Source organism: Sinohyriopsis cumingii, chromosome 1, assembly GCF_028554795.1.
Source record: "Sinohyriopsis cumingii isolate HCF-2022 chromosome 1, ASM2855479v2, whole genome shotgun sequence".
Taxonomy (NCBI): domain Eukaryota; kingdom Metazoa; phylum Mollusca; class Bivalvia; order Unionida; family Unionidae; genus Sinohyriopsis; species Sinohyriopsis cumingii.
The window spans coordinates 191,894,846-191,908,943 of record NC_142961.1 but is presented as its reverse complement, the minus strand read 5'-3'; the positions used below and the strand labels follow the sequence as shown (position 1 = coordinate 191,908,943).

Genomic DNA, 14,098 nt, shown 5'->3' with positions numbered 1-14,098 from the left:
ATTATGGGTATCAATATCTGTGTGAGAACGATTAAAATAGAATAAAATAGTATGCATGAAAACAGGAGAAAGGTGGGACAAGTAGCAGCTAATGAACAACATACAGGTATTGGAGCTATTCAGTCTGCTGTATGCTGAAAGAAATATAGAATTCAGCTCGCGTTTAGTTACTCGATCATTACGCGCTATATCCGTTTTCTCTTCCTAGGGATTTCATACTATTTTAATAAATGTAAGAACTGATTCACCAAGAATGGGTTTACAAAGAGTTTTAATACTATGCACAAGAATGGGTTTACAAAGAGTTTTAATACTATGCACAAGAATGGGTTTACAAAGAGTTTTAATACTATGCACAAGAATGGGTTTACAAAGAGTTTTAATACTATGCACAAGAATGGGTTTACAAAGAGTTTTAATACTATGCACAAGAATGGGTTTACAAAGAGTTTTAATACTATGCACAAGAAACCAGAGAATCTGATATTGAGAAGCATTGTAATCCGGCAATTGAAAAAAAAAGTCATTACAACTGTGGAGGGATTACCAACAATTTTTCAGTGAGGTATAAATGAGATCAATAATTTGCAGAAACGACAAAATATTTAGTTAACAAACAACTAAAACTGAAATTAGTAATAATATAAAACAATTTTTACACTCAGGATAATACATTGGATGGAACATTACATAAATTAGAAAATGTTTAATAAGGAATACACCTGCAGATAAAGAGCAAATGAAACGTACATTCACACATAATGTAAATTGATTTAGTTTCCCTTGCACTCGTCAACATTCAGCGTAACCAATTAAAATCTATATCAAAACTCGTTACTTTTCAGACTGTATTTTGATTTAGAAACCTCGAAATCAAATTAAATGATTATCCGGTAATGCCTTATCAACAGATTCATATTGGTTATTACTTTTAGTTACTGTAATGCCTTATCAACAGATTCATATTGGTTATTACTTTAAGTTACTGTAATGCCTTATCAACAGATTCACACTGGTTATTACTTTTAGTTATTGTAATGCCTTATCAACAGATTCATATTGGTTATTACTTTTAGTTATTGTAATGCCTTATCAACAGATTCATATTGGTTATTACTTTTAGTTACTGTATTGCCTTATCAACAGATTCATATTGGTTATTACTTTAAGTTACTGTAATGCCTTATCAACAGATTCATATTGGTTATTACTTTTAGTTATTGTAATGCCTTATCAACAGATTCATATTGGTTATTACTTTTAGTTATTGTAATGCCTTATCAACAGATTCATATTGGTTATTACTTTTAGTTACGGTAATGCTTTATCAACATATTCATATTGGTTATTACTTTTAGTTACGGTAACGCCTTATCAACAGATTCATATTGGTTTATTACTTTTAGTTACTGTCGCATAAAGATATGTCGGGCACTTGTGTTGACAAGTTTAAGCGGTATGTCTCGAATGCTATTAACCTTGAATTTTATTTTCCTCTTCATCTTATCAGGCTCAGGGTGACTAATTACACTCATGTCCCTAAATATTTTAAATAATTTATGTTTGAAGACGGTAAACGATCTTTTTTTTAAAAAAAATTAAACGCAACAAACTGGAATATAAGTTTAAAAAGGCGACAAAAATAACGTTCCTATTTATAGTTCTTAGTTTTTGGTTTGAGACTGCTCTCTATGTATTGAAAGATTTCTTTCTCATGAATGAATTCATATTTAGTTAATTTGTCCTAATTCGTCCTAGGTAAGCATATTTATACTCTGCTTTTTAATTGCATTAAACATTCCAGTCTATATGTAAGATCTCACAAACACACACATACAAACATAATTAAAATAACAAAACATATTTGTTCACAATTAGTCGAAATATTTAAAATTAAGAGAATTTGAAACTGTTTTCGGGAATGCAACTCATCTCAAAACGACCGCTCTGGTGGCCTAGTGGTTAGAGCGTCCGCTCCAGATGCCTAGTGGGTTCGAACCCAGCCCGATTCATACCAAAGACTTAAAAAAATAGTACTAACAGCTGCCTCGCTAGGCGCTCAGCATTAAGAGGTTAGTGTTAGGACTGGTCGGCCTTGTGTCAGGATAATGTGACTTAGTGGGACATCATGCTACATGTCTGTGGCATGATGCCCCAGTGCTAGACATCACTTAAAACTGCCACACTGCAGACATCGTAGCGATATGACTGGAAAATTGTTAAAGCTACGTTAAAAATCTAAATCACATACACACACACACATCTCAAAACGAAGGCCTTCATATATCTGGTACCTATGATATAATGCCGAGATTATGAAATTTTCAGTTTTCTTCGCAGCTCCTTGAGCGTAGAGTTTTCAGTGCTACCAGTATTATTCAAATAACGATGTACATGTGTTTCGGAATCTTTCATGGGTTCTGTTTTCAAAATTATAATAGAATTACGTATAGTCTTTGTTAAACGAAGCCGTTTAAACCGTACAAATATTTGAAACCCCATCTATGGCACGATGAAAATTCGTAAATATTAAAAAGCATGAATTTGATTTTCTCCATTTTAAACCTTAAATCTCGCAAAAAGTTTTTAATAGACTTGGATAAAATTTGCAAGTTGTTTATATAAAAATGTTTCTTGTTTTCATTGTATCTTAATTTTAAGATTTTCATTCTCTTTAGTAATTATCTTTAAACCATTTTAGTATTAGTTATCGACTGATTAATTACAGGTTACAAGGCTCCTAGTCAAGTTATCGACTGATTAATTACAGGTTACAAGGCTGCTAGTCAAGTTATCGACTGATTAATTACAGGTTACAAGGTTCCTAGTCAAGTTATCGACTTGACTGATTAATTACAGGTTACAAGGCTTCTAGTCAATTTATCGACTGATTAATTACAGGTTACAAGGCTCCTAGTCAGAGTGGTGCACCAGCTGTTCGATGTAAAACTATATTTCCTATTGTAAAAACATTATTCTTCTACCTACATTTATAGTAAGAAAACTTACATCTGTCATTAATGATCATCGACTAGTCTGAGTATTCATAATCAGTGATTTTCCTTTCAAATAATACAAGATATTTTTATGGATTGTCCCAACAAAGCACATGCCGCACTTGTGTTGGGAATGAATGGATTTGAGATATAAACAAGTTGGGAATGAATGGATTTGAGATATAAACAAGATGACTCACTTGTTTTGAGAACTTGGATTTGAAATTCAAACAGGGTGAATCACTTAATATCACAAGTTTTGTTTACTTTGTTAGTCACATGTCAGTAATTGTAATGTGATACTTTGTAATAATACGTGAGGACAGTAAATAACAGTATGGGCTCAACAAAAACTGGGGAAAACTATTTTTTTGTCCCTGAAATAATGTTAGAATGATGGACGTTTTTCCGCTTTTCGTCACTAAACTAAATTCTCGTAGTTTTTTCTCCAAATAACCAGGGACGTCATTGGGGGGAGGGGGGCAGGGGGTCGATTTTGCATGTGCTGTAAAACTGATGTAGCCTATATACGAAAATTAACAAGCCCGTCAAGTTTTGCCCCCTACCCCCGAAAAAATTTAAATGACGTACCTGTTATTACTATCTCTCTAATATGTTATTCAGCCTGAGCCAGCGCGTTGATATTGAGATAGCAAGTAATGCGTGCATTTTAGTTGTATTTTAAAGCATGATAACGTTTTACATTGGTTTAATTTTCTCATATGTTAGTCATTTACAGGCATAGCATTCCCAGAAAAGCAAAAACTTGGACTTCTCCTGTTGTTAATGTAACTGACTGATAAGAAAATTTGTTTCTGATTTGACAGGCGGTACTCAATCGCAGTATTAAGAGTTCAGCGGTAGCAGTAATACCTATTCCAAGATAAAAACCTTTCCTTATTTATCAATATTTACTTCTTACAGCAATACTTTGACTTCAACATTAAGTCAAAAAAGTACATCAAGATTGAAAAGTTAGTGACTTCATTTATTCTCATATTAAGTAACGTAATTTTGTGTCATCCATGCTTATTTTCATGATGCAAAATGACCATTTGCTAATATTCTACACATCTAATGTCATATTTACCAGTAAAAAAGACTGAGAACGGCAACAGGTGAAATACAGTTTTCTGAAGAAGAAAACTTATCTAGGAAAGACATAAAAGTATAAAATAAATGATTTTGTGTCCAAGCGCCAATAGTATTACCTAAACAATATGCAATATTTCTCGTGTATTTGCAGATTGTAAAATAATGCCAATTAAATGACACATTGACTCTAAATAAATATGATTCACATAGATGATGACTATACTAGTGTTATTATATATGTGTTGCCGATAAGAATCTGAACGTCTGTGGAAACATCCAATTTTACAACAACCGAATCACTTGTGAAATTTACAGCTTAGGTCATCTAAAAGTGGAAGAGGCAAGCTTCCGAATGATACATGTGGTAGATGTATGAATCACGGGTGCTTTAAAGTTTTCCAAGGCTGCCGATCAATTTATACGTGTATACATACATGTGAGTCTAGCGGCGGCTGGACTGATAGATTTTGAAATAAAAATCATTGTGCTTCTTGGAGAGCGTAGATATAATTATAGAGTTCATGTAAAAGTGTAGATACGGTATTGCACAACTCAGTACTGAAACGTTTCAAATGTTATTGTTGTTGTTGGGGTTAACGCCATTTTTCAGCACACGATAGGCTAAGCATGGCGGCCAGTATTAATGGTGGAGCAAAAACCCGGGAAAACCCCGGGAAGAACCACCGACCCACGAGAAGCTACCAGCAAGCTTTCTCACATACCCACATTGGCCGAATTATACACTCGAACCCACGCAGACAGAGGTGAGATGGCAGTGATCCGTAAAAGAGAACGCTTTAGACGACTCGGCCACTCGGGGCCCTGAAACGTTTCAAATAATAAACGAGTTATTTGCAGGGACGTCATTTCAACTTTTTTTTTTTTTTGGGGGGGGGGGCAAAACTTGATTTAGAGGGGGGCAAAACTTGAGTGGGGGGTGGGGCAAAACTTGATTCAGAGGGGGGCAAAACTTGACGGGCTTGTTAATTTTCGTATATACGATACAGCAATTTTGCAGCACATGCAAATTCGGGGTGGGGCGGGGGGCAAATGGCCCTCTCCCTCCAATGACGTCCCTGGTTTCAAAACCACGACCTCCCGTATCCGAGGTTGGCCCTTTAAAGAATGAGGCCACCGGTGTGGATACTATAGTATTAAGGTAGTAGTAAGAAGTAAGCAATATATGATAAGGTGTAGTAGTGGGGTGGGGTACAAAGTTGAGATCGGTATGTGAATGCAGTAACTTGAATAAATCAACGCATTCCTATATCTTTACTACTTCAGTGATGACTAATTTTATCAAGTATGGTTGGGGAAGTAAGCACTAAACATTTACTCTCCCGTCTCCACTTGCCCGTCTCTTTTTGCTTACTCATTACCTCAAACCGCTTTCTGCATTAATGAAAGGAAATGATATATGGGTAACTGTTTCTAAGTGGAGAAAGAATAACTCATTTAACTTCATTTCTTTCTTTTTCTTCTTTTCTTTCTTTCCTGTTGATAGTTTTTAAAATTTCTTGTAGCATGTACGATAAACGGCAATAAAATGGGATAGACACTTAAAACTGGATAGAGTTTGGAAATAACTAGAACTAAAATTAGAGGCAGTATGGTTTGCTAATTCCGATCAAACAGTACGTATTAATGCTGGGAACGTGCATTTATGTCCTGTAAATGAAAATATGGTAGTAAAGGAGACATAAACAAATGACTTATTAACGTTTGACGGCACATCGACACCGTAAAGACTACATCGTGCCTAGAAAAGTGTCCTACCCAGCGGCGTAACAAAGGAGCCCGACCTGGGTTAGTTTGAGCAGGATTCGAACCGGTACCTTGCTAGTTCGGAGTCGGGCACACAAACCAAAGCTAACGCGGATACAGGCATAAACGAATAAAGGGAGAAAAAAATAGCATGCCGTGTTTGCTCTTAGTACAGTGGTGTTGCACATTGTATCAGATCAACGAATTTGTTTAAAATTTGTGTGCTGTGGAAAAGAGAACACTATGTTGTTACCTAACATGCTGCATAAAAACTTTTTTTATAGCGAGAAAAGAACTATGTACGGGCTTTGTTGGATAGAATGTAGCGAAACCTCCTTAAATAAAATGAGGAAAAAAATTTAAAAATAAACAAAATGACCAGATTCCAGCTTGTACTCCACACAGGTAAGTTTATGACAGTCGAGGCACTTGTTCTCGCTGTAATGCGTGCAAGATGTAAATTTTGAAAGCTTCCACGTAAGAGAAACTCGTGGCTTTTAAAATCTACGGAAAGGAAACAAAAGTCTATTATAACATCTATTATGATATCTCCCTTATCATTTGTCAAAACACGAGATAAGTATTGATTTAATCCACATTTCTATAGATAGCTACTCAACAATATTGTGTTATAAAATGGTTTTATTCTGTTTTGTTAAAGGAAGATGGGGCAAAATCAGGTTCAACAAATTGGCAGTTTTTATAAATAGAAGTGATGCAAAAACCATACCATGCAGGGATATTTCACTAGACACAACGCAGACATGGATTAACTACATATATATCAGTTATGAATATATTTTCTAATTAGAGTTGGGTAATGTCGACATCAAATTCATATTTACTGACACATGTCAACATAAATAGTCACAATCTGCCCTACATCAAACGTGCAACAGCTAGCGAGGAGTTGTCAAGGGGAGACAATTTTCAAGTCTGCTTTCAAGATTCACAAAGAAAGAAAGAAAAAACCCACTCCACCCAAAAAACACCAAAGGCAAAAAAAACCATAATACCCCCCCCCAAAAAAAACCATAACTAACCAAGCAAACAAACAAACAATAAAACAACCCAAGACACCCCCCCCCCAGTGTTACCTTCATGTGATCTCGTCTGCATCCGAGGACTAGGTTTCACGTCTAAGTTTCTGTCATGCTTACTTTTACTTTTATCGGGCACTGAAACAGAAGCGATATTCTGCAGTTATGGATATCATGTTTAACACACATACATGTTGAAAGACAGAGATAGAAAGATAGATAGCTGGACGCGAATAAAGGAAAATATTAATCAAATTTATATTTGAATCTTCATTGGCTTCTTTCTTTACAGCAGATTCTTTCACAACTGGCTTTGATCGATCTCAACAGAGACGAGTCTGCTTGTACCGGAAAATGTATGACCTATATGAAATTCTACTCGTTATATTTACAATTACACATTAATTTAACTAATAAATAATTCATAATATTTTTTTTGGTTATATTCACCTTCTGCTGCGTGTTGGTGTGGTCTGTGTGGTACCGGTGGTTTATTCATTTCTTCATAATCGTCCGTTAGTAATCCAGATGTGTTCTTGTCATTCAATATTAGCATTTTGGGATGTTTTGCAAACTCTGCATACAGGCTGCCATCTACTATAGCTATATCGCACGTATTATCTCGAGAGAAATTGCTGGTCATTACGAATTCGTAGATGTCTTTCTCCTCCTGGGGAATATCTGGTACCGATACTTCTATGCTCTTTATTTCAGGGCTGTCTAATGGGAGAACAACAATAGGTCTTCGGCAAAAACTTGTTTCCGTTTTTGAACCATCATCCAGTCCTTTGTAAAAACCAATCAAAACCTTCTGCATCACAAGCCTGTTGAGGCTTAATGTTCCAGATACGTGTACCATGTTTTCAACACCGGATACAATATCCCGACTATATATTTCTTCTATACTGTCATCAATAAATCTCACCGCTTGAGGAAGTTCAAAGTGTTCAATGATATGTTTCAATGTATATTTTGTTTCATCCTTCTGTGACTTGAATTTTCCTTTCATCTTAATAGGAAGTTGTACAACGCACTTAGTTTTATTGAACTCAAATCTACACAAGAGGGTATTGTTCCCGGCTTCGTCTGGCAACAAACGTTCTAGTTGGATGATGGTACCCGTATGAAGCGTTACTTTTCCTTTCATATTTTTTACTTCTAGGTGTTCCAGCACCTTCGCATATTTTGGAAAGGCTAAAGACAGTTCTAGAACGGTGGTATAGATCTTCTCTTCCACAGTGATTTGAAGCTGACCCTTGTAACGAAGGGGGATTAAGATCTCCGAATTTTGTTTCTGCGCAACATACTGGTCATAATTACTTCCTCGTTGGGAGCTCCATTCATTTAAGTCGTCAATAAAATGGGCTGCTACCTTTTGTAGGGTTTCCTCTTTCTCCAGTTTTATTATGTCATTGGCTGAAAACGATTCCGACTCGTGAAAGCCATATATTCCTTCACTTACACGTACCAAAATCGGGAGCTGAAAATGAGACGTCACTTCATCCAAAGTATAAGTCTTCTGTGACCACTTTAGTGAGTCTATTTCCTTTGACGCCATGTTCGAGCCTGGCATAAACATTAGAGTAGGTCCGAATGAATGCGTGGCGGTACCTTTGCGGATCGTCTGCTAGCAAGATTGTACTCACATGTACTTACATGATTGATTTGTCACCTGGTAACTGAATAACCCATTTAAAGTGAATCCTCTAACTGTTTTTTTCTCCTTCTCTCCCCAGGTATGTGCATTTTTAAAACCCAGTAATTCGGTCCGATTACCTCTTTTTCACCAGAATTAGTAAAGCGTTTCCCAACTATTTTTGCTACCCTAAATATATAAAATTGTATGGTTAAATGTGTACTCAACGACAGTTTGTACAGACCTTACCATTGCAATGTTAAAGGGCGCTCATATTCGTTTCAAGTGACATTCTGCACTGATATTGCAGGCGCTCAAAGTTGTAGAATCGGCATTCGCACACATTTACTGTATATGCTGTTTATTGGCACAGCTATTTAAATTATCAGCGTATCGCTGTGAAACAATATTTATTACCCAAAATTTTCATTGCTCATATAATTCGGGCTTTTTTCCTGGATAATTTCGTCTTATTTCCGCCGTCCTATACACATCTGATTAATTGTCCATTACTTCTATCCATGACACATTTTTGATTTTCCATGACTAAAGTATTTCATGTTTACGAGGAAAAGGCAGGAAGTTCAAGATGTGAACACTGGAAATAACGATAATATTTATCAAAATCACAGGAAAGATAACCACATACAATCAGCTTTTCTGTAAATACGGTGTTCTCTCTCCCTTACAGCCATCCAATATACGCACTTTTTGTCGCTACAGACCGACAAGCAAATAAAAGGTTATTGTAAATTTGTGACCATTTTCCATACTTTTTTCATTAATTTCCATGACTTGTTTTACAGTTTTTCCATTACTTTCCATGAAAAAATTTCTTCCATGATTTTCCATGACACCCTGTAATTAGTTAGTTATTTTTTATTTATTAAACACAGTAACTATTAATTAATTTAATTTTTTCTCAGTTGTTTATATTATAGTTCTATATTTTGAATTATTTAACCACTTTCATGGAATATGTTTTTTTAAGTAAAGCTATTTCTTTTATAACATTATATCAACCAGAATAAGTCACAATTTTAATACTTTCATTTTCGTTTACGTTTTTTCTCGTTTATTATTTTTTTCTGCGTTCTACGTAACAAATGTCAGTTGGTACACCAGTGAGCATATCATTAAACAAACAAATACATCAATTTCATCAGTGATAAGTTAATAATTACATTATTGAATCAATCAATAATTAAAAGCATGTTCATTAATTTCATTTTCAAATAAACCGAAGGCTTAAAAGAAGAAGCTATTTTGGATATCAATCACTTTAACTTATTCATCTAATTTTTTGTGATAATGCACTAACAAGTTTACTTCCAGAGGAATAAATAAATAAATAAATTCTCCCATTTTTATCACGAATGAATTTCAGTATGTTTCAATCTATTTAATATAAAGGATGCTGTTTAATATTATTATACTAATATTTTTATGATTTCTCATTTTTTAGTAATCGTAACAATAACGATTTGTTCATCATAAACAACATAAAAGAAAAATGTCATTTCTTCTAAAATTATGATAAAATCGTGACAATAAGCCGATAAGAAATCTATACCACTTTCAACTACCTTCTCTCCAGTCGACCTTCCTGATATGTTTGCATATTTCTTCCGTGACAAAGTACAAGCCATCAGAGATAAGCTTGACACCACAATTTAAATTGACTCATCGTCACCATACAGTTGGGATACATAATTTGAGCGGCAACCATTAGCAACATTTTTTGAACCTGTCTCTATGGATTTCGTACGTACAATCCTGATGAAGAGTGCACCAAACTCATGTGAACTTGATCCAGTTCCAACATCACTGCTTCTTGAGTGCTTAGATCCAGTATTGCCTTCACTATCCGATGTTATTAATACCTCTCTCTCTCATCAGGGGAATTCCCATCATTTTTCAAAACTGCCACAGTAAAGCCTCTGCTGAAGAAACCAACACTAGACCATTATGATTTAAAGAACTACCACCCAGTTTCTAATCTCCCGTTCATATAAAAAATCGTAGAAAACGTTGTTCTATCCCAGCTTGTATCTCATTTGAATTCAAACAGTCTTTCCAGCAATGTACAATCTGCATATCACCCTTGCCACAGCAGAATGAATAAACAATAAGTTGAAAATGCAGTCTTGATTTTAAGTGTGTCCAATGGGGACAGGATCGTGTTTACTCTTTACCAGAGGACACAGACCAACCCTCTGTCTGTGATGAAATTTACCCCCATGTTGACCAAACCTTGAGATGGACTGAGGTCTGATTTCTCTAAGTTGGATAGAAGACCCAGAATGTTTACTATGGGCCAACAGCAAGACAGGTTTGAAGGAACAACCAATCATCCAAATATTGGAGGATGGGGATACCTAATGATCTTAAATGGGATGCAACCGCTACCAAAATTGAAGCCAGTAACCATCTGTTATGTTAAAAAGGACCCAGCCATCAACAATTAAGCCTGACCCAGACTGTGAAAAATGGTTTAGTCTGACGCCCAAACAATCAAAGGAAGATATATTCTCTACAAAAGAGGAAGCAAGACCATATATATATATATATATATATATATATATATATATATATATATATATATATATATATATATATATATATATATATATATATATATATCCACCCTTGTATGTACGAAAAGGAAAGGGCCTGTGAACTTATTCCCTGTGCCTTTTTGGTGCTTCCTTCTATGGCCCACCTGCCAAGGTGGAGCTTTGAATAGGGGATCTTGTTTACACTAGGGCTGCACAACTTTAAACAATTTAGTCGATGGGCCCTGAGGGCAATCAACATGATTCCACTTCTTAGCTGGTTTTAATGAGCAAGAAGTGGGTGTTGGGGACCAGTGTTGATGGTCTCTCAAAACAATTAGAAACAGACGGGATGATCCCTCCCAAGAGAGTATCTGCCTACGGGGCGGGGGGGGGGGGGCAACCCTAAGAAGGTTCTTACTGGGATCTAGTAAGAGATTGGAAGTTGCCAAATCAACATCCCTGCAGAGGTGGAGAAGATCCACATGGCCACTGACAGGGACGTTCATGCCTAGATGTTTATGCCACTGCTTCCAAGAAATGGAGGAGATCCATTGGCAACAGAGATTTCTCATGCAGTCGACTGAACAGTTCTTCGGATAAGAGGTCAGAATGCTAGGCTACGGTCACTAGTGACCGAGCATTTTATTCTAAGGATTCAAAGGTTCAAAAGTCCCTATTAAAATACCCACTGCAGCCACACTCCACATCCAAAGTGGGCGATTTAGTGGGCCAAGAAGGGTATGAGCCTTAAAGCTAGAAGCAGCATTCAAAGGTTGCGTTATAGAGGAGGAGGGTAGACTACCCTCTGTTGGACTAAGTTGTTTAGCAAAAGCATGTCCCTTGCTAAACCTTTGCAACAGCTATTTGACCATAACTGCGTGACGAAAGAACATTAGATGTGATCAAGAGTTTGTCCCAGAAAGTTTCTCCAAACTGGAAAGAATTTGGAAGTCACCAGAACATGAATGGTTGGGGCACAGTTCGCGAGGTTAGAGGTGGTAAATTTCATTTATCGATTGACTAGGATTTCTCCTCCTCTGATCTTTCAGCAAAGATTATGAAGTTGCAGGGGATCTGAAGGGAGGAGGTACCACACTGTGTCAAACTTGTTAGCTTCAACAAGGATAGAAAGGACACCATTATCCTGTACTCTCTGCTGGTAGGCAGTGCTATGTGATCGAATGTCTCTCTGCTTTGGGGAGACGTGTGGACGAGAAATTTGAACCGGCAACACCTGCCATGGAGTTAATGGACTGTTTACAGCAGTGGACTTCGCTGGTGGTTTAGGGTGACTCTCCAACCACCTAGACCGTTTTGGGGAAGGTATATCCCCTCCCTCTTTATAGACCCAACCCCGTAAGACGATTTTGGTCCCCTAGGCACGATCCCATTATTAATGTGGCTCACATACAGCAGTCCTTGCAGCATGCAAGGAAGGGGATAATCTCATCCTGCTCTGGAAGGTCCTAATCCAATATGGAATTAAAGTGCTAATCCAATCCCCTGCTCTAATATATGGCGTATGTAAGCCGATTTGCAGTCCACATGGGATGAAATTATACTCTGGAGACTGGGTGTGACCTTGGCCCAATTACAGTCTCTACCATTTGACCTCCAAAGACACATGCCTGGTCCCCAGTATCCGGTGTCCAGTAACAGGTGCCCGGTACCAAGTGACCGAGCAAGGACTCAACCGCAACTCAGATCTGTATGAAGATCCATCCCCAGTTCTGACAGACTTCTATCTGAGCAATCCCTTTGTTAGGGGCCTTGATCGCATCGCTGACAATGGATTCCTAGGACTGAACAGGTGTTGCTCGACTCTAAGGTCTGAGCTGCGCAGCTGACACCCCTTACTGACTTGTGAGTCTGTAAACTGTACTGCTTTCCTTTGCTGTTGGATGCAGCTCGCTCACTGTCATTTTGGTTGAGAGATTGTGCTGAATGGGAGTACACAACTCCTTCTCTGTTCTAGTGGTAAAGAGATGATTCTGGTCCTTTCTCTGGTCAGGGCGCAACTCAGGGACTCAGAGAAGGAAAACCTGGAAACCTCTGAGGGGATCTCTATGAAGTATATTACGGTATGTACTTCTGAAAGAGTGACAGGTGTAAGTTAAAGCTGTTTGCGTTTGCAACATTCACAATGGAGAGAAAGTTTGCATACATATTTGTTACTTTCAAGTCAACCAAGCTTAAATTCAGCAAGAAACGTCCGATTTGCAAAAAACATCTGATAACTAAAACGGATAAAAAAACCTCTGTTCTATAACGTAGCACGATATATGAAGTGAAAAAGTGGTGTGCATCCTGCTTACCATGTATTTCACGTTTACTCAGCCCATTTCGTAAGTCGTGTATAAAATAATGTTGCTGTCTAAACATTGACGCAGCCTAGAGTTAATATCTTACTCAAGGTTACCGCGACCAGAGAGAAGACCTGGCATCTTGAATCGACACAGGCGTTAGTGTTACAAAGATAAGAGGAACCCGCGAGGACCGTGGCGTGTTCTAAATCCATCCCAACGTGGATAAACAGCGAGAAGGACATTGTCCGCTAAGCTTGATAGGATCAAATCAAAGCGACATCCAATCGGAATTAAGACGGAGGGTGTGATAACAATTTCGATCGGAATTATAACTTCCAAGTAGCAAACGAAAATTTAGTTCTCCTGGGAAGATTGCTGAGCAAATAGGATTACTCCGACACAGCCACTCGTAATTTGGCGGGAAAACGTAGAGAGGAGATACTAACGAAGGACAAAGCTTCGTAAAGGTCAATAAGTTATTTGCTCGATTTTACGGCACTGTAATTGTAATTATGTGTAGTATGTATACTTAATTACTAGGCTCGTTTAGTACGTTGAATTTGAGAAACGAGCTTGAGTATTATGTAGAGAATTAAGTAGATTGTTAGCTTGTGGTCAGAAATATGTTGTAATTCGCTATTAGATTACTTCGTAGTAAACTAGTGCATTTGCTCATGTGATATATTAGTTTTTACACATGCTT

General features: G+C 37.0%; 1 protein-coding gene across 2 annotated transcripts in view; it reads right to left on the bottom strand.

The window, feature by feature from the left end:
• LOC149808590 (uncharacterized) overlaps positions 1-8,497 on the bottom strand; it is a 41,074-nt gene extending 32,577 nt beyond the window's left edge. Inside the window, exons 1-2 of one of the 2 annotated variants that reach the window (XM_089979683.1) lie at positions 7,346-8,497; positions 6,953-7,033 (exon numbers count right to left, since the gene is read on the bottom strand). In XM_089979683.1, coding sequence (XP_089835809.1) covers positions 6,953-7,033; positions 7,346-8,474 — 1,210 coding nt within the window. In that variant the 5' untranslated portion in view covers positions 8,475-8,497. The remainder of the gene's footprint in view (positions 1-6,952; positions 7,034-7,345) is intronic. The other variant, XM_089979674.1, reaches the window with a different exon arrangement.
• Positions 8,498-14,098: the final 5,601 nt, after the last annotated feature.